Source organism: Bos grunniens, chromosome 1 (assembly GCF_055505025.1).
Source record: "Bos grunniens cultivar Pamir isolate PY7600 chromosome 1, Bosgru_T2T1.0, whole genome shotgun sequence".
Classification (NCBI taxonomy): Eukaryota; Metazoa; Chordata; class Mammalia; order Artiodactyla; family Bovidae; genus Bos; species Bos grunniens.
In genome coordinates this window covers 155478511-155496986 of record NC_141165.1, presented here as the reverse complement: position 1 = coordinate 155496986, position 18476 = coordinate 155478511, and the positions used below count along the sequence as shown (strand labels likewise).

The 18476-nt window shown below is 40.1% G+C and overlaps 1 protein-coding gene across 16 annotated transcripts in view; it reads right to left on the bottom strand.

The window, feature by feature from the left end:
* The window catches only part of SON (SON DNA and RNA binding protein), a 30968-nt gene extending 12532 nt beyond the window's left edge, over nucleotides 1–18436 (bottom strand). For 8 of the 16 annotated variants that reach the window (XR_015168638.1, XR_015168646.1, XR_015168645.1 and 5 more), the window contains exons 1-6: nucleotides 18129–18436; nucleotides 15159–15325; nucleotides 7520–13423; nucleotides 6067–6227; nucleotides 4023–4169; nucleotides 3641–3829 (exon numbers count right to left, since the gene is read on the bottom strand). Coding sequence is in view for 6 of the 16 variants with exons in the window: in XM_086413785.1 (XP_086269911.1) it covers nucleotides 3641–3829; nucleotides 4023–4169; nucleotides 6067–6227; nucleotides 7520–13423; nucleotides 15159–15325; nucleotides 18129–18268 (6708 nt within the window). In the remaining 10 variants the exon portion in view is untranslated. Of the gene's footprint in view, nucleotides 1–2723; nucleotides 3541–3640; nucleotides 3830–4022; nucleotides 5839–6066; nucleotides 6228–7519; nucleotides 13424–15158; nucleotides 15326–18128 lie in introns of those variants that run through there. The other 8 variants (XR_015168622.1, XM_086413788.1, XM_086413777.1 and 5 more) reach the window with 5 other exon arrangements.
* Between the last annotated feature and the right edge of the window lie 40 nt (nucleotides 18437–18476).

The following is an 18476-nucleotide window of genomic DNA, read 5'->3' as shown; positions in this document are numbered from 1 at the left end:
CTTAAATAATTCTTAAAAAGTCAGTGAAAGGCTATTAAAGAACTAATGAGAATTATTAAAAGGTGGTCATTCAGGTAAGGAAAAAATAGTACCTGTAAAAGGCAAATTACTTTCTACATAAGAAATTGCAGGTATCTCCAATTAAAAGATGATATAAAATGAAATTTTTAAGAGAGTTAAAGAAAAAGCACCTAGCCTGCATACAAAACATGATTTAAAATATTTAGCAAAAATTAATAAAATACAAAGTAAATGACAACTATATAAACAAAAGCCACACTAAATACAGAATGCCTCAGGAGTTATGTGGCTTGGTTTTAAAAACTCATTTATGAGTCTTTTTATTATTTCACATAAAATTCTCTAGTGTAATTTTTATTACATTTAAATGAATTACAGTAATTGGAGGATTAGATAAACCATTAAATGGTAGAGAAATTCCACATTAATAACCTGGGAGACTCTAAAGAATGAATGAATAAAAAAGCTGTATGTAATATTCTCGCACTGCCAAGACCTATGTGTTTCATTTTCAATTAAAATTTTCATTTTACCACAAGAACTCAGTTTTCTTAAACCTCAAAAATACAGAGTTCCTAACCATAAGGGAATTTTAGGGGACATGATGGGGAAACTTTATGCCCGAGACTACATTTATATCCTCTACCCAGTAAGGCTTTGCTATCTTTATTACCGAGAATTAATGCCCCCAAAGGACAAGTTTTAAAATGTTTTCCAACACTTTTGGTTTCATTGTTTATAAATCAAAATTCACACAAATATGATCAAGGTTCTGCAGTCACTCTTTACTGAGGATGATGCTGGTTGGCTTCTGGGTAGGAAGACGATGCTATGGCAGCAGAGCCCACAGTGTGATGAGTTGGTATTTCCATAAGATATAGAGTTATGTTGATCCATCCACGTCTATCCACTCTCACTTATGTCAAAGAGCACTCATGTGCACAACTGGTAGGATTAAGGATCATATAGCAAAGCTGAGATCAAATCTGTGATCTTTGCCTGAATGTTTTATGCTCAAAACTAAAGAATCACAAATTCCAATTTTATTAAAATGAAAAAATAACAGAAAAATTCAAAGCACTATTCAATTAAAATATTGACCATTTAAAAATAACTTTCTTTTCTATATAAAATCTTTATTTCAACCCCTGACAGGGAATCAAGACTCAATGCTCCCATAAAATGTCACCAATAGTATTCTACAAACATTTAGAATATAGAACATTAATCTTACTAATATATTTGTAAGATACAGCTAAATAACTAGAACTAAACATTTCATACAGTGAACACTTCCTTTAGATGTTCAATATTACTTCTAGGTAAAAGTACACAGACCTAAAAACAAAAGCAAACTGCTGTCCCTTCATAAAATTTGGGGATTGTTTTACTTGAAATTAAAGTTAACACATATTTTTTAGTCTAACTGTCTAAGAAACTAGCTTAGAGTTCTGATAGCAATAGCTGTATATAATATCCCCCACAGGAGAAATCTGCTTCATGAACGGAACTTTTGTCTCCTGCTTTAATAAAAGGCTCCTTTTACTTATTTTATAAAATCTTAATACCCACCTACTCCCCTCTCCCAGATGTCTTTGGAGTTAATTCCCCCAACTTTTCATTCAAATTTGACAACCACTATTGATGACAGACAACGTAAGGCACCACAGTTTCAGTGTTAAGACTGAAAACGGCTAAATACGGTAATATATATACACACGCACACATTTATATATACTCTTAATCAAGAAGAACCGTAATCACCAGGATTCACTAAGCATCTTCCCCATGTTCCACTGAAGTTAAATAGTTATAGTCACTTATCTTCCCAGGAAAATCTTTTGGAATTATGCAATATTTATAGGGCTTTACCACGTTGGAAAATTTTTTTCACATAAATGTCTCGTTTTTTTCTAACTCTGTTAAATGCTTAATGTTTAAGAAATTACTAAAAGCATGTGTATTAGAATTTCTAAGTCAGTCAGTTCAGCCCTCTTACCATGGTTTATACTCAGCTATTACTAGATTCAAGTCAGTTATAAATGTCAGTTAACCTTTCCCTCTTGAGATGTGCAGTAAGTAGCCTGATTTGCGAATCAGCAACTGAACTACTCAACTGGCTTCACTAAAAATTGTCCAAATAAGCGGTCTCTCCTTCACTGGTGATGGCGTACCTTGCTTCAGTTGTTGAACCTCATGTAAGTATCAACAGTGACTGTAAGTTGCACTGGCTAATTATGTCCAGTGTCACTGCACAGACTGTGCTCTTTTCCAAATGCCACAGGTCAAAAACAAAACAAAAAAAAACAATGTCTCTTGTGAAGAGCTCAGGGGAAAAAAATACTACCAAAGTTTCTGATTTGGGTTCTGTTCACTTTTAACTTTATAAACAGAATTTGTTTATTTGTATTATCAGAGGTGTTTATTGGATGATGATGATATGGTCAATAAGGGGAACCTGTAGGTGAAGAGTACAGGTCTCTCTGGATCCACATATCCCAAAATGGCAAGGATAGGAACTGGGGAAGAATCCCTACACTGTACGGGCATCAGATATCTAGTCTAGTCCTTGGACAAAATGTCTGGGTTTTGGAAACCAAGGGCAAGAGGTGATGACTAGTCTATTGTATCATTTAAAACTCCCACCCCCCTAGTAAGTCTCCACCCTCCCAGATCCCCCAAGCGTGATTTTGCACAACAAGTTAAATAAAAGTAAACTGTTTATTAAAAGATACAGCAAAGGTACAGATACAGAGATACATACAAAGATACAGATATATATATATATATTTACATATATATACAGTCTCGCTGTTTTCATGTGCACTATATTTAGCAGCACATTATTTAATCAGGCGGCATTTTAATGGGGCTGTTTTGACACTTGGCATTATTACTGCGTCATTTTGACAAGATACAACTATAGCCTCCTGGAAATTTCAAGGTGTGAATTCCACTTCTCCAACTTTTAATAGTAGCAAAAAGGGGAAGGAGAAGGGAAATGAAGTACCAAGGCTGAGCATTAGGTTAAACACAAGAATTCAAAAAGGCCAAGGTAGCACACAGAAGGGGAAAATGATTAAAATTAAAGGCTATCTGACAAACAACCCAGAGAAATATAGTAAGAAACCATTATTTAAAGGGCAACAGGCTATGTATCTGAGATGCTCACATCAGCCTACAGGGACCTTTTCCAATCCAGTTCTTGTGTTGAACCTGAGGATCTGCCTCTCTCTGCTCAAATCCCTCCACCCAATAAATTTGCTACCACCAAAATCTAGAGCTATAGAGCCTTGAAGCAAAACGGGAAGCTAAATAGTTGTACCTTGGGCTACCTTCCCACAAGTGCAAGGAGGGCCCAATGTTGGGTAGGGATGTGATAACACTGTTCTCTGCAATTCGATGCTTTTCACTTTGTGGCTTGGTTCCACAAAGTGAATTGCATCGAGTTACTGTCAAATGAGAAGCTGCGGGTTGTTTCATCTGTCGTCTAACCCGGCCCTGCCGTTTAACCCGGCCCTAAGAAGAGTGAAACAGAATCCAAATCAGATATAAAATAACAATAAAATGCAGGTTCAGGTATATAAAAAGAAAAATACATAATAGTCCTCTTACTTACCTCAGAGGGCAAATTGCTGCTGAAAACATTATCATCATCTTTGTTTTCTTCACCGTTTTTCTCTACAGGGACCCACTCTCCATAAACACTATCTGCTTCTTTTTTCCGATGTTGCGATCCAGATGATACAGGGAATTCTTTTGTTAATGTTACCTGGCTTTTTGGTGGAGTTGGCTTTGCTGCAGCAATCTAAAAACATAATATTTTTCTTAATTCAAGAATGTTTTTCTTAATTCAAAATTCAATAGATTTTCAACATAATCGGAAAATGACTATTTCTCACAGTATTTAACCTAAATTCAAAACTAAATATTATTTCAGTTTTACTTAAATAGTTCTACAAGTTGTGCTGTTTTACCAGTTCAAAAACATTAATACTCACATTCAGATTGAAAAAAATGGGTTTGGGTTCACTGAGTTTAAAGGGATGATGATAAAAAGGAGGTTCTTCTTCCTCTTCATCCGAAACATGCGGCTTATTCACTATTACATCATCATCTTCTTTACTCTGTGCAATCTGTTTGCATTTCTTAAAAAGTAAAAACAAACAAAAGATAAATCTTACACTTTATGTAGAATAACACATAATTTCTTAAATTCAAAACCACATAAAATTTATAGCTGGGTAACTTAGCTCACTACTTATTTAAACACACTCTAGCTGGTCAGTCAGTTAACAACATTTATTGAGCACCTACTATGTGCAGAGCACTGTACTGGGCACTGTCCAGGGAATACAAAAAAATAAAAGACATGGTCCCTGCTCTCAAGGAGCTTACAATCTAGTTCAAAAGACGGAATACATACACATGAGATAATTGAGGAACGCTTTTACAGAGCAACACAGTTTAACAAGTGCAAACTGATATAATACAAACTGAGTACATAAGTGCTCAAAGAACAAAAGCTTAAGAGAGAACAGAATCAGGCAGAATCTGATAATCAAGGAATATTCCTTGAAAGTTCTAAGCCAGATTTTCATAGTTAAGAAAAAGGATTAGCAGGGAAAGGAAAAGAAAGTCACTCTATAGTCAGGTAGTGGTAAAGAGGTGAGAAAAAACTTATTAAAAGGGATAAGAGGGCTGAAGATGAGGCTAAAATATATAGGGAATCACTAAGTGTTCATAAGGTTTTGGATAAGGAGCTTGGATTTGATAAGCAAGCAATAGAAGTCTTCACTAGGTCCTTAAACATAAAAAAAAAAAGTTGTAATTCATATTGTAATAAATCTAAGGAAAGAGATTAAGAAACTATGCAATCCCCAAATGTATGGCTAAACAAAATTTGAAACACTTGCAACTGGGCTAGATAATAGCATGTCTTTCCATAAATGTTTTATAGGTTGAGTGTCTAAAGGAACAGAACTCAAGGATGGAATATAAGGCATGATGGAGAGGGTGCAATGATGAGGTCTGACACATAAAGCAAAGTCAATTCCTCCTTGAGAAGCAAAGGAACAGACTCCCATTACCTGGCTTTATAAAAAGGTCAGAGTAAATTTGGGTGGACTTGTCTCTATACAAGCAGTAGAATTTATCATATCCCTTATCAATTGAAAATATTTTAATCAGATAAAAAGCTCATTTAGCCAAAAACACAGAGTATACCAAGCTAGTAACCAAGGGGAACAGAATATATTGACAGTGGCAGGCTGGCATAAGGCTAGCCAATAACAAGTTTCAATATCTGAAACAGTGTGGTATTTCTGGATCCTAGCAGCAATATTTCAGCGTCCTCCAAAAAAAAAAAAAAAAAAAAAAAACCAAACAAATTTTAATAAAACAAAGCCATAAGACAAAAAAAAAGCCTCAATTGAAAAGATCAAATTCTTAAAAACAAAAATAATTGTGTTTAAAATATATATGTTACTGCCAAAACCCGAACCGCAGGAAGAACTGATAATGGCCGGCCATTATCACCAATGGCTGGTACCAAACAGCCAAAACCCGAAATGTTGATGCGAAAGAAGTTCCTTTCAGGCAATGGCCAGCTATTCTCATTAATTTCCAAGCTCCGGTGGCAAAAGATCATTTCTGAAGATTGTCTGTGTCTTTGCGTATATGCAGTACACTCGTGGCGATCAGTGAACGCGTCGTGAATGGAAACGAAACTGTAGGCGAGCTTCTGCGTGTTGCTCACTCAACACCTCCTCCATTCAAACGAACCGTCCCACTCCTCAGTCAGTTTGGCTTCTAAAACTGGAAAGCAAAAGTAATGGGAAGTAACTTAGCTAGCGGAGCTTAGCCATCCCGGATAATGGCCTGCTAAACAGAGCTTCTGCCGCTGCCACGTCTGTATTTCGGGTTTTGGCCACTCGGTGCCAGCCATTATCAGTTCAGCCCACAATTCAGGTTTTTGGCACGCTCCAGAGTCAACATCACTGGAGTAATCCATTTAAGAATGAAAACAAATTCTGTCTAGCTTACCTCAGTTAGTTCTTCTATAGTAGCTCCTCCTGACTTTTTAGCAACTTTCTCTTCTATTGTAGGTGGGGGTGCAGGCTTTAGGTTTGGTGGTAAAGGAACACCAGCCTTAGCACACATGGCAGCTGCATTAGCTTTGGCTATTTCAAGTAACTGAGCCTTATCTGCAAGAGGAAAAATACAAAAAGCAGTTTTCCTGAAAGGCTATACATTTTATATTATCTAATGTTTTACATGCTAAAAAAATTAAAGGCATCAATTTTCTGCCCAAACTTACAGCTGTGATGAAATCATTCTTTGGCTCAAAGATTTAAAGAAATAAAGAAAATGCCCCATATTTAAAAGTGAATTAAGTCCGTATTTAGCTTCCCACTCAAACACTATACAAAATAGCTAAACTATACAACTACAATAATCACCCTGCTATACATGCTAACTCCCACACCTGCCAAAGCCTACTTTATTTTCCAAAACTATGGTGCCCCTTAAATTACTCTCCTTCTAAATCTCTTAATAACATTCTAAATCACTCTTTGAGCCCAATTTCAAAACTGCCACCATTTCAAAGTAACAAGTCTTAAGTCAGAATTTAACATTCCTCTCCATTGTGCTCCCGAAGTACCTAATCTGTACCAGTATTTACAGCAATCATCACATTCTGCTCTTAGGCAGTTTCACTACTTGGTAAAACAGACATACATGCATTTTATCTGTGTCTCTTGTACTAGCTGGTAATCTTTATGTTTTTTAATAAAAAAAGCACTCAAAAACCATCTGTTAAACTGAATCATTCTCCCCTAAGGTTCTGTCTAGGACTTTTTCTTTAGACTAGTCTGACCTGGAAATGTCCAATCTACTGGGATAATGACAAATTATCCATTAACAGTAGTCATACATTATCCATCAAATTTTAGTCACCTCTGCTCACTTAAAAAAGCAGGAGATATTAGAACACTTCATTTTGTAAAAGACAGACTGAAATCATTAACTCCCCACATGCAAAATTCCCTACTCACTTACATTACCCATTATACCAATTAGAATTATCCTCACAAACATTTAACAGTTCTATATGCCATTTTAAGACATGTAACTATTTAAAAAAGAAATGTCTGATTTCAGGCTTATTTGCAAGAACCTATGTTGGAATAATTACAGTAACAACACCTAATTGAACTTCTACTTGCCATTTTTAGTTATGGTATATAGTTCAAGCAGAAAGAAAACATTAAAGTATGGAAATACTTTGGTTCTAATATACTCCAAAGCTAATCTTTTAAAGCTAATTATAAAAATACTTACTCCCACATTTTCTAAACAGAAGCTAATTACAAAAACTTAAAGATAGAAATATTTATCCTCAAAAACCAATAATCCCCAATATGTCATTAAACTCACAGAAAAAAATTCAGATTCAAATCATTCTTTAATACCATTAAATATTTAAATGACTCACTCAAATCTGTGAGACGTTTAGGTGATCTGCCTCTTTCTGAAGACCTGGATCGTTTGCGACGGATTGGAGACCTGCTAAACCTTCTTCTCAAGGGTGTTCGTGATCGCCGTAATCTGACTGGTGATATACTGAAGCTTCGTCTTCTTACCACAGATCTTGATCTTCTCCGACGGCTCGGGGTCCGGCTCCGTCGACTCGGGGTCCGGCTCCGTCTGCTAGGGGTGCGGCTCCGTCGGCTTGGGGTGCGGCTCCTTCGGCTTGGGGTGCGGCTCCTTCGGCTTGGGGTGCGGCTCCGTCGGCTAGGGGAAATGCTAAAGCTCCTTCTCCCCCCGGATCTGGATCTTCTCCTACGACTCGGAGTATGACTCCGGCTCCGACGACTTGGGGTGCGACTTCGAGCTCTACCTGTTTTCCGGTTATCCCTGGAGCTTGATCTTTTTCTTTTTCTTTCCCTGGACTTGGATCTGTGCTTTGGAGATCTTTTGCGCTTCTCTTTTGATACAGATCGCCTTCCCCTGGACTTTGATCTTGACCTGCTGCTCCTCCTCCTGCGTCTTGACCGTGACCGCGAACGTGTTTGAGAGCGATGAGACTTGGACTTAGATGATCTCTTCCTTGCCCTAGAACGAGATTCACTGGTGCGTTTTCGAGATTTGTGTTCAGAAGACTTGGAACGTTTACTTCTCGACCTTAATGAAGAGTCTCTTTTCTTCTCTTTCTCGCCTTTGTCACGGTTCTTATTTTTCTTGCTTTTTTCATGTGTGTCCTTAACCTTTACAAAAATTTCATAATCATCTTTTTCCTCTGAAGACGACTCTGAAGCTCTTTCTGGTATACTAATTACAACTGGACTGGCAGCAGATTTATCCCGTTCCACCTCACTCGGAAGTAAAGGTCCTTCAATACCAGCTCTAAGGTTTGTAAGACGTTCCATGTCTTTAGGAAGTAATGGTCTCACTAAATCAGCTTCATTAATATCATCAATGCTGGCAGGAAATCCTGAATCAGACAATATCTCTTTAGTAGTGAGAGATACTTCTTTATCTTCTCCACTACTTTCCTTAGGACTGATAGCAGCTGCTAACATCTGGTCACTCTCCTGTACAGGTAATGATCCTTCTGCATCCTTGTTGATAAAATTATTAGATAAATCAGGATGAATGTCTTTAGCAGGCAAAGGTCCCTCTATGTCAGCTTCACTGCCACCACTGGGACTGGTGGAAATTACCATGTCATGTTCAGTATCTTGAGTAGTTAAAGATACTTCACCATCATATTTACTAACTGAACTGAGCGCAGATGCTGTGCCAAATTCAAGATCCTTACCAGTTCCCACTGCTTCAGATTCAAGGACAACGGGACCAACAGAAGACAGAGTTCCTCCTAGCTCAGTTTCACTAACACTAGGACAGGTATCCAATACTGTGCATTGTTTAGTCTCACTGGTAGGCAAAACTGCCTCTTCACCAATTTCACCAATAGCACCAGTGCTGGCAGCAGACACTGTGCTACATTCCATCTCTTGAGCAATTAAGTGATTATTTATGTTAAGGTCTGTACTTATACAATTTTCAGTTTCATTAGAGCCACTCTTCAGGAGTCCTTCAGCACGTGGCTCTTCCTCTGAATGCATGGCTATCTCCTGCAGGCCAATCTCTGAAGCAATACTTTGATCACCAGATAGTAAATTCATTCCTTTTGTAACACTAGATTCTAATATTACTGCTGTAGACTCTACAACTGTCTCAGCTGGTATTACTTGAGTTTGCTCTGAGACAGTGACAGGAGGCTCTGAAATTGTCACAGTGGACTCTTGGACACAACTAGATGGTTCTGAAACAATCACATTAGGTTGAAGGATGGACACCACTGGTTCCAGAATAGGCACAGTAGGCTCCAGGGTAGAGACAACTGGCATAGCAACAGTAACATGCTCTGGCTCAGACAAGGCCAGGGGCTCTGGTACAGCCTCAGCTGGTGGGTCCAGGACAGCCACAGCTGGAGGGTCCTGGACAGCTGCAGCTGGAGGGTCTAGGACAGCCTCAGCCTGTGGCTCTGGGACAGCCACGGTTGATGTCTCTGAAACAATCCCAGCTGGGTGCTCTGGAACAGCCATGGCTGGCAGATCTACAGTGCTCTGTGATGGCTCTGCAATAGGTACTGCTGGCTCCAGCAGAGACATAGATACCTCTGAGGCAGTCTGTCCTGAAGCCCTCATGGAATCATAAGTTTCTGCTGTCTCTGACATAACAGAAGGCTCTGATGTTAACACAGTTGCTTCAGCTGATGTTGTGGGAGTTTCAGACACCATGTAAGTCACTGGTCTCTCTGCAACCATTTCATGCTCTTCTGCTCCAGCAGCAGACTCTACAGGTGTTGACATAACTGAAGACTCTGGCTCTAGCTGTGGTTCTGGAACAGTCACGTCAGCCTCTGATGCTAACACTGAAGGCTCCGATGCTGACACTGAATAATTAGCAGTCACTGCCAAAGGCTCCGCAATCTCACTTTGACTCACAGGAGGTTCAGGCAGCGATACAGACTCTTCAGGAGGTAATGCTGGCACCTCAGCAGACCATGTATTTTCAGCTGTTAATGCTGACTGCTCAGCGGCTAACACTGGACCCTCTGGTGGTTCCTCAGGAGGCAATGGTGGTGTCATTGGTGGCTCTTCAGGTGGCAATGGTGGCATTGTTGGAGGCTCTTCAGGAGGCAAAGGTGGCACCATATATGCCTCCGTGTATGTATCAGTATAAGAATCGGTGTAAGAATCAGCTGCCATAGACATCATTGAACGATCAGCAGTATAAGATGACATCATAGATCGGTCAGCTGCAGAGTACGATGACATCATAGACCGGTCAGCAGCAGAGTACGATGACATCATAGACCGGTCAGCACCCATGGACATCATAGATCGGTCAGCCATTGGGGACATCATGGAGCGCTCGTAGGCTGACATCATAGAGCGTTCATAAGCTGACATCATAGAGCGCTCAGCCATAGGGGACATCATAGAGCGCTCATAGGCTGACATCATAGAGCGCTCGTAGGCGGACATCATAGAACGCTCAGCCATAGGGGACATCATAGACCGCTCATAAGACATCATAGAGCGTTCGTAAGATGACATCATGGAACGTTCTGCAGCATAGGACATCATCATAGAACGTCTAGATGCTAACATCAGGGGTCTAGGTGCTAACCTATATGGCCTGGGAGCTATTCTATAGGACCTGGGTGCTATCCTATAGGGTCTAGGTGACATCCTATAGGGATCAGGAGTTAGTCTGTAGGGATCATGGCCTAATCTATAGGGGTCCTGCCCTAACCTGTAGGCATCATGACCTAGCCTGTAAGGGTCATGACCTAACCTATACGGATCCTGAGCTAACCTGTAAGGATCCTGAGCTAACCTGTAGGGATCAGGAGATTTTGAACCCAACATAGCAGAATCTTGGGTACTAGATGCTAACATCTGGGCATCCATGGTACCAGACGCTAACATCTGAGCATCCATGGAGCCAGAAGCTAACATCTGAGAGTCCATAGTGCCAGATGCTAACATCTGGGAGTCCATAGAGCTAGTGGCTAACATCTGGGAGTCCATGGTGCTGGTTGCTAACATCTGGGAGTCCATGGAGCTGGTTGCTAACATCTGGGAGTCCATGGAGCTGGTTGCTAACATCTGGGAGTCCATGGAGCTGGTTGCTAACATCTGGGAGTCCATGGAGCTGGTTGCTAACATCTGGGAGTCCATGGAGCTGGTTGCTAGCATCTGAGAGTCCATGGAGCTGGTTGCTAACATCTGAGAGTCCATGGAGCTGGTTGCTAACATCTGGGAGTCCATGGAGCTGGTTGCTAACATCTGGGAGTCCATGGTGCTAGAGGCTAACATCTGGGAGTCCATAGTGTTGGATGCTAGCATTTGAGAGTCCATGGTGTTGGACGCTAGCATTTGGGAGTCCATGGTGTTGGATGCTAACATATGGGTCTCCATGGTGTTAGAAGCTAACATATGGGATTCTTGGGCCATCAAGGGATCCACTCCTACTGTTACAGAAGTCTCCCCCACTAATGTAGTAGGCAGCTCCTGTGCTACCGTATTATACGATTCCAGCGCTGTCGTCGAGGGCACCTCCAGGGACTGCGACACGGTCATCGTTGACAGCTCCGTTGTCACCACAGACTGAACAGAGATCTCCAGCGCCACAGTTGCCACAGGCTGCCCAGGCAACTCTGGCGCCCCAGGTTGCCCTGGCAACTCCAGCACCCCTGTTGCCAAAGGCTGCCCCAGAAGCTCCAGTGCTCCAGCTGCCCCAGACTGCCCCGAGAACTCCAGTGCCCCAGCTGCCATGAGCTGCCCAGGCAACTCCAGTGCCCCAGTTGCCACAGGTTGCCCCGACAACTCCAGCGCCCTAGTTGCCGAAGGCAGCCCTGGCAACTCTGGCACCCCAGTCACCGAAGGCTGCCCTGACAACTCCAGCGCTGTCGTTGCCACCGGCTGTCCCGGCAACTCCAGCACCATTGCCGCCTCAGGCTGCCCCAGCAACCCTGTTGCCGTTGTCACCTCAGGCTGCCCAGGATGTTCCACCGCTGTCATCCCCACAGGCTGCTCCAATTCTGTCGTCGTCACAGGTTGTTCGGTCAACTCCATTGCTACTGTTACCACAGGCTGCCCTGGCAACTCTACTGCTGTTGTCACTGCAGGCAGCCCTGGCAACTCCTGTGCCATCACAGGTGGCTCTGGTACCTCCTGTGGTGGCTCCAACCCCATGGATGGTGCTGGAAGCCCTGACAATTCCTGTGACAACTGTGGCACTGATGTCACAGAGGGCCCCGCCAACTCGGGCACTGCTGTCGCAGGGGGCCCTAGCAACTCAGGCACTGGGGTAGAAAGGGGCCCTGGCAACTCTGGCGCCGGGGTAGCAGAGGGCCCAGGTAACTCCAGCACTGGAGTCACAGGGGGCCCCTGCAACTCCAGCATGGAGGTCGCAGGTGGCCCCGGCAACTCCATCACTGAGGCCACCGACGACTCCTGCAGCTCCAACGCTGTGGTCTTGGGCAGCTCCAGCATCTCCTGCGGTCGTGTCATGGATGAATCTGCAGTCTCTGACGGTCCTTCTACAGGCTGCTCTGGCAATCTTAGCACTTCAATTGCTGACGACTCTGGAAAATCCATTGCTGTTGACGTGCTTGGCTCAGGGTGCACCTCAGTAGGTGTCTCTGATGACACAAGAGTTTCTGATAGCTCTAGCACTTTTGCTACTGGAGGCTCTAGCAACATGATCTTTGATGGCTCTGGAGGTGTGCTCTCCAAAGATTTCTGCACAGATTTCATCTGACACTCCACTGACACTGTTACCACTGGCTCAGATGACTTTAGCACTACTGTTGTTGTAGGCACTGGTGCTGTTGCAAAGGAATCCAGAATCTTTGTTGTGGATGGTTCCAGCATTACTGCCACAGACTGCTCTGACGGCATTGAGACTACTGACGTAGATGCAACTGACAGTTCTGTATGTTTTGTAGCTGGCGTCAAAGTTTCTAAGATGTGTGGCTCTGAGACCTCCATCGAAACTACAGGAGGTTCAAGCACAACTGCAGGAGATTCACTGGTATCATACAGGCCAAATGCTCTTACAGAATGCTCCAGTGCCATCTCTGAAGGTTCAGAATCAAACTTCAAAAAGGAATCCGACTCTATGTTCCCATCATGATGTGATTTCGGCTTTGACTCGGATTCTTCTGACTGTCTTTTATACTTTTTCTCCTTTTCTTTCTTCTTTTTCTTCTTTTTATTTTTGTGCTTTTTATGCTTCTTCGACTTTTTGGTAGGAATTTCATCAGTAGGATCTGTTTGGACAGACACACATCTACTTTTTCTGGATGCCTCCTTCAAGTCTAAAATTAAAGAAAATTAATTATGTCAAATATTCCCCAAGATAGATTTAGATAAATCATAGAAACAATACCTTACATTCCATGTTAAAGATACCATAAGACATTTCCTGTTAAATAATTTTCCATAAACCAGCTATATGAAGACTGGCACCTTTGCAACACTTCTACAACTAAAGCCAGGGTTAAAAATAAGTTCTTAATTTATTATAAAAGTTCTTAGAATTACATTAAAATGTATTTTTCCTAAGTTCATCTAAAACAATTATTTTCTCCAGCTCTCAATATACAACTTTTAAACTACACTTACATATAAACATCTTTCATATTATTAACTATCAGAATTCCTAAAAATACATATACTGAATAATTTTTGTGACTATTTCATAACTCCTATTTACTCATTCAAGAAGCAATGTGGCACTGGCTTTAGAACAGACTGTCTGCTTTTGCATACTGAATCAATGCACCACTCAATTGCTGACACTGTCTTTCAGAGGCAGAGGACAAACTGAGTTAAAACATGCAAAGTACACTGAATAACGCGTGGCATCAAGTAAACTCTCAGCAAATGCTGCTGCTGCTGCTGCTAAATCGCTTCAGTCGTGTCCGACTCTGTGCGACCCCACAGACAGCAGCCCACCAGGCTCCCCCGTCCCTGGGATTCTCCAGGCAAGAACACTGGAGTGGGTTGCCATTTCCTTCTCCAATGCATGAAAGTGAAAAGTGAAAGTGAAGTCGCTCAGTGCTAGGGAACGCTTTTATAAAGATGGCAAAGGTCTGAGCAACAAACACAAAACATGGAACCTAAATCACTCATGCTGTATTCTAAGAAAAGTAACACCTCTTCCCTTCTCTTCTAAAGTTACTAAGAAGTTAATTTACAACCCTTAAGAGGTTAAGAACATTTCTGCATATCTAAACCAAAATATGGTGTACACTTTATTACTAGATGAGATTTATTCTAATGCCAGTATAAAATCTGATAAACCTTAGTGATCTCAGAAAAAGATCAGAAATCCAGGTCATCAAGATTATGGAAAAAGTGAATTAACACAAGACAAGATCTGTTTCAAAACAAAACTAATCATTTTCTACTAATTGTTTATTTTATGTACCAAATCTACATTATACTTCAACAAAAGTTGCTCAAGTCATGAATCTAAGCATGGCCAGTCTATACTATTTTTTTTAAGCCATACTCCGTATTAAAAAAAAAAAAATCCATAAAATGTTGATGGTTGATGATAAGACATTTCTAAGCACCAATTATTTAATCAGTTCCCCACATGCTCAATATCCAGCAATGCTTCCTCCCCATTTATTATACCTTTAAAAGTAGATGCAAAAACAAAGTAATCTCTAACCTTGAGTTTTACATTAAACTTTCCAGGGTTTTAAAATCATTACAATTTGGTCCAGACTCCTGTACCTTCCAAAACTTGACACTTACACAATTTTTCAATGAAAATCCATATTCAAAATCCTGGCACTGAGGCACTACAAATCTAATACAGTTACATTCCACCAGTAAAGCAAACAACTGCAATTGTATTTTCAAAAAATGGACATAAACAAAAACAAGTCTTCAGTAAATCAGTTAAATTAAAAATTCAACTTACTGACACTTTAGATCTAATGAACATCTTAAATACCGTGCAATCAGAAATACTATTATTTAACTATTAACTATTTTTAAAAATTTAGCTTTCAAGACAGGTAATTATCTTCAACTTACCTGGCTTATATCGTAATTCTGTATCTAAGACCCCAGAAAGTACTTCCTCTATCTTCTGAACTATGTCTTCATTTGGTAGGTTCCTGGCAGAGGCAGCTGCATCACCTGCCTGGTTTCCTTCAATAGGTGTGTTTGTTTCACCATTGAGCTGTCCTTCACTCCTTCCACTTGACAAGAAAAGTTATCAAAATTCGTTAATAATTCTATCATGACATATAAATATTTGTAACAATTTATTTAAAAAAACCTCATATTATTCATACATTTCACCATTTTGTATTTAATTTTGAATGATATTCCCCTTTTCCCCATCAACAGTGCTTCCTTAACACTACTTAACAGTTGGCACATTTTTATTTTCATACAATTTCTTAAAGTTTTCAGAAGTGTTAAAGTTAAAAAAAATCTTTAAAACAGGTTTCCAAGCTCTTTTAAAAAAAAACAAAAAACTAAATACTCCCCAACCAGCATATTTCTCTCAGGGGAAAAAAATTACTAAGATCACAATAACAAAACCAAAGAAGAAAAACACATTACCTAACATTATGGTAAATGCTATAGTGACAATAAAGCTACACCTCTGGATGGATCACAATCACCATCAGCAATATGAAGTAACAAAAATTTAGCCACAGACATTTAGTCAAAAGTATAACTGGTAGCTTCAGATCAGGTTGAAACTCTTCAGTTACTGAAATGCCATAATATTGAAAAGAAAAAATACATTTATATAGTTTTCACCCAGTTACCAAAAATCATGTAAACCAACTCATTTATAGTAAGAGTAAATGAATGAATCACTTAACATATTTTCAATTCATAGGAACAGAAGAATCTTGACAGAAGATACATTTTAATATATCATTTATTTTTATCATTTGCCACTTGTATTATTTTGTACAAATTTACAAAATTGTTTAGAAAACTATTTTCACAACAGCATGTGTGACTTACTGTAACTTAAGCTTTAACTAACAAAAAAATTCAGTAGCTTTTCATGATATTAAAGAATATTTGGTTTTCTAATACAATGAATCATACAATAAATATTAACATTTATTAATTATTAATTAGGGTCACATGGTTCTACATTTCTAAACTCATTTATCCCCACAAACTCTGAAATCAGCACTACTGTTCTGATTTTTCAATGAGGAAAATGAGGCCCAAAGAAAACAAAACAACAAAAAAACCTAGCTGAAGGTTACACATCTATTAAGCAGTAAAGCTGGCATTCAAAACCAGAGCTCTTACTCCTAACCATCTATATATAAAAACTTCACTCAAACCAATATACACAAAAAAATAAATGACACACACAGAAAAACTACAGCTCACTAAAATAGCAAATAATCTTGACACTGATACTGTATAAAGTTACTTGAAAAGAAGCTTTTTACTCCTCTAGTAATAAACTGCTTTATCTAATTTTCTTTTTAGACTTTCTTCCTGGACTTTCTTTACATTTTTCCTAAGCACTTACCCTGTGCTTATCTTACTAAAAAATCTACGGATTTAAAAATCAGAAAAGTCGGTATAAAAAACAAAACAAAACCAGACAGTCTATAAAGAAAGTAATCATCTTAAAGCTATCCGGATGTTCATTCAACTACTGAAAAAGGGTGGAAATTTCAAGGCACCTAAATATCAATACAATCCTACAATAAACAGAATTCTGTGGAGCCCGGAAAAATGTTCCAAAGCCTACTGAAACCATGATAAAAGTTCACAATATACAGGTGAAAAAAAAAACCAAACAAACACAAAACAAGATGATCACATTTCACAAAACACGTGCATCTGTATGGACAAGAAAAAAAAGTTAAAGAACATAAAGATCAATAACCATGTGTTTTAAAATTCGTTTCTCTATTTTTTCTAAACTTTCTACGACAATAAAACTTCTAATACAAAACGTAATTTTTGAAAAGTACAGAAACAAGACATTACAATTACCAAACACAACTACTTATTGCATGCAACTATTAAAAAGTTTCCAGGAAAATTCTATTCCCTTAGCTCAGGTCGTTTCTCACCATCCTAAAAATAACAAAATTTCAAAAAGCAACTAAATCAATGAACAGATATATTTCCCACTTAAAAAACAAGGTATACACAAAGAATTCCAGCAAATCTCTATCACTGCCCCACAACCTCACGTTAATTGGAGCGTTAAGTTTACAACTGAGTTTCCGGCTAATTTTCAAATTCACCTCACGCCTGATTCTAGCTCTCAACTTTTAAAACACAACTAACAATGCATTTAACTGGGAACAAATGTTTACGTTACACAAAATAAAAATACAAAAAGACAACCACTAAATAACATGACCCACGCGATTTTCCTTCCTGAGTAAGCAACTATTTCTTTGCAAGTCTCTTCCCATTCAAATTGTGTGGAACCAAGGGTAAACTAGTAGCGATGACAAAAACAGCATGTTGGTCAAATATGTCAATTGGGGCAGAGGGAGCAAGAATATTTAGACCAGTACACGAACTCCACTTTCCACTTGCTAAATTTAGTAATTACTAGTAATTCAAAGTTTCCTTCCATCCTCGCCTCGAATATTCTGTCAAAATAGCTAACGTTAACTCGAACTGCTTTAATTTAAATTTCTAATCTACCAGACTATTTAAAATGCTACCTGGTGGAAGCCACAGGACATTAGGACCCAAATCATCTTCTCAAAGGATCCCGACCCCCAAATGGTCCGAAGCTTGCAATAATAAAGCGTATTTAAGATTATTCAAGAAACGGCCGTTAGACCCCTTTCCGGTCAAAGACACCGGCCGGCGAAATCCGCGGAGGCGGAGAGGGGGAGGGGAAGCGCGGCGGCAGAGCTGAGGAAGGAACTAGGCCCATCCCTGGTGGACAAGCAGGCCTACAGTAGCTAGACGGTAGGGGATGCCCAAACAGGACAGAAGGCTGAGCATCTTAAGTCGGTTCTAGAAAAGAGAGCCTGGGATTACCTCGGAAAGGGCGAAGTTCCTCGCCGGGAAGGGAGGGAGCGGATGGGGGTGGGGGGGCCGGAAAATGGATCCCAGGCCCAGGCGGGGCTGTAGCCGGGCCTGAGACGAGCAACGACAGCGTCTCCGAAGAAAGGTTCCATGGAGGGCCCCGTGGGGTCCCAGCGGTCCTTTGGGAGCAGAAGAGTCTGAGGAGCGCTTACCTTGATAGTTCCTGTTGAATTTCCCGGAATTTACTGACCACGAAAGACCTAAAAATCTGCTCGATGTTGGTCGCCATGGCGTCCGCTCCGTTCTCTCAACTCCTCCTCACTAGTCCTCCAGGCTCCCAGCATGCCTCGGGAGGAGGCG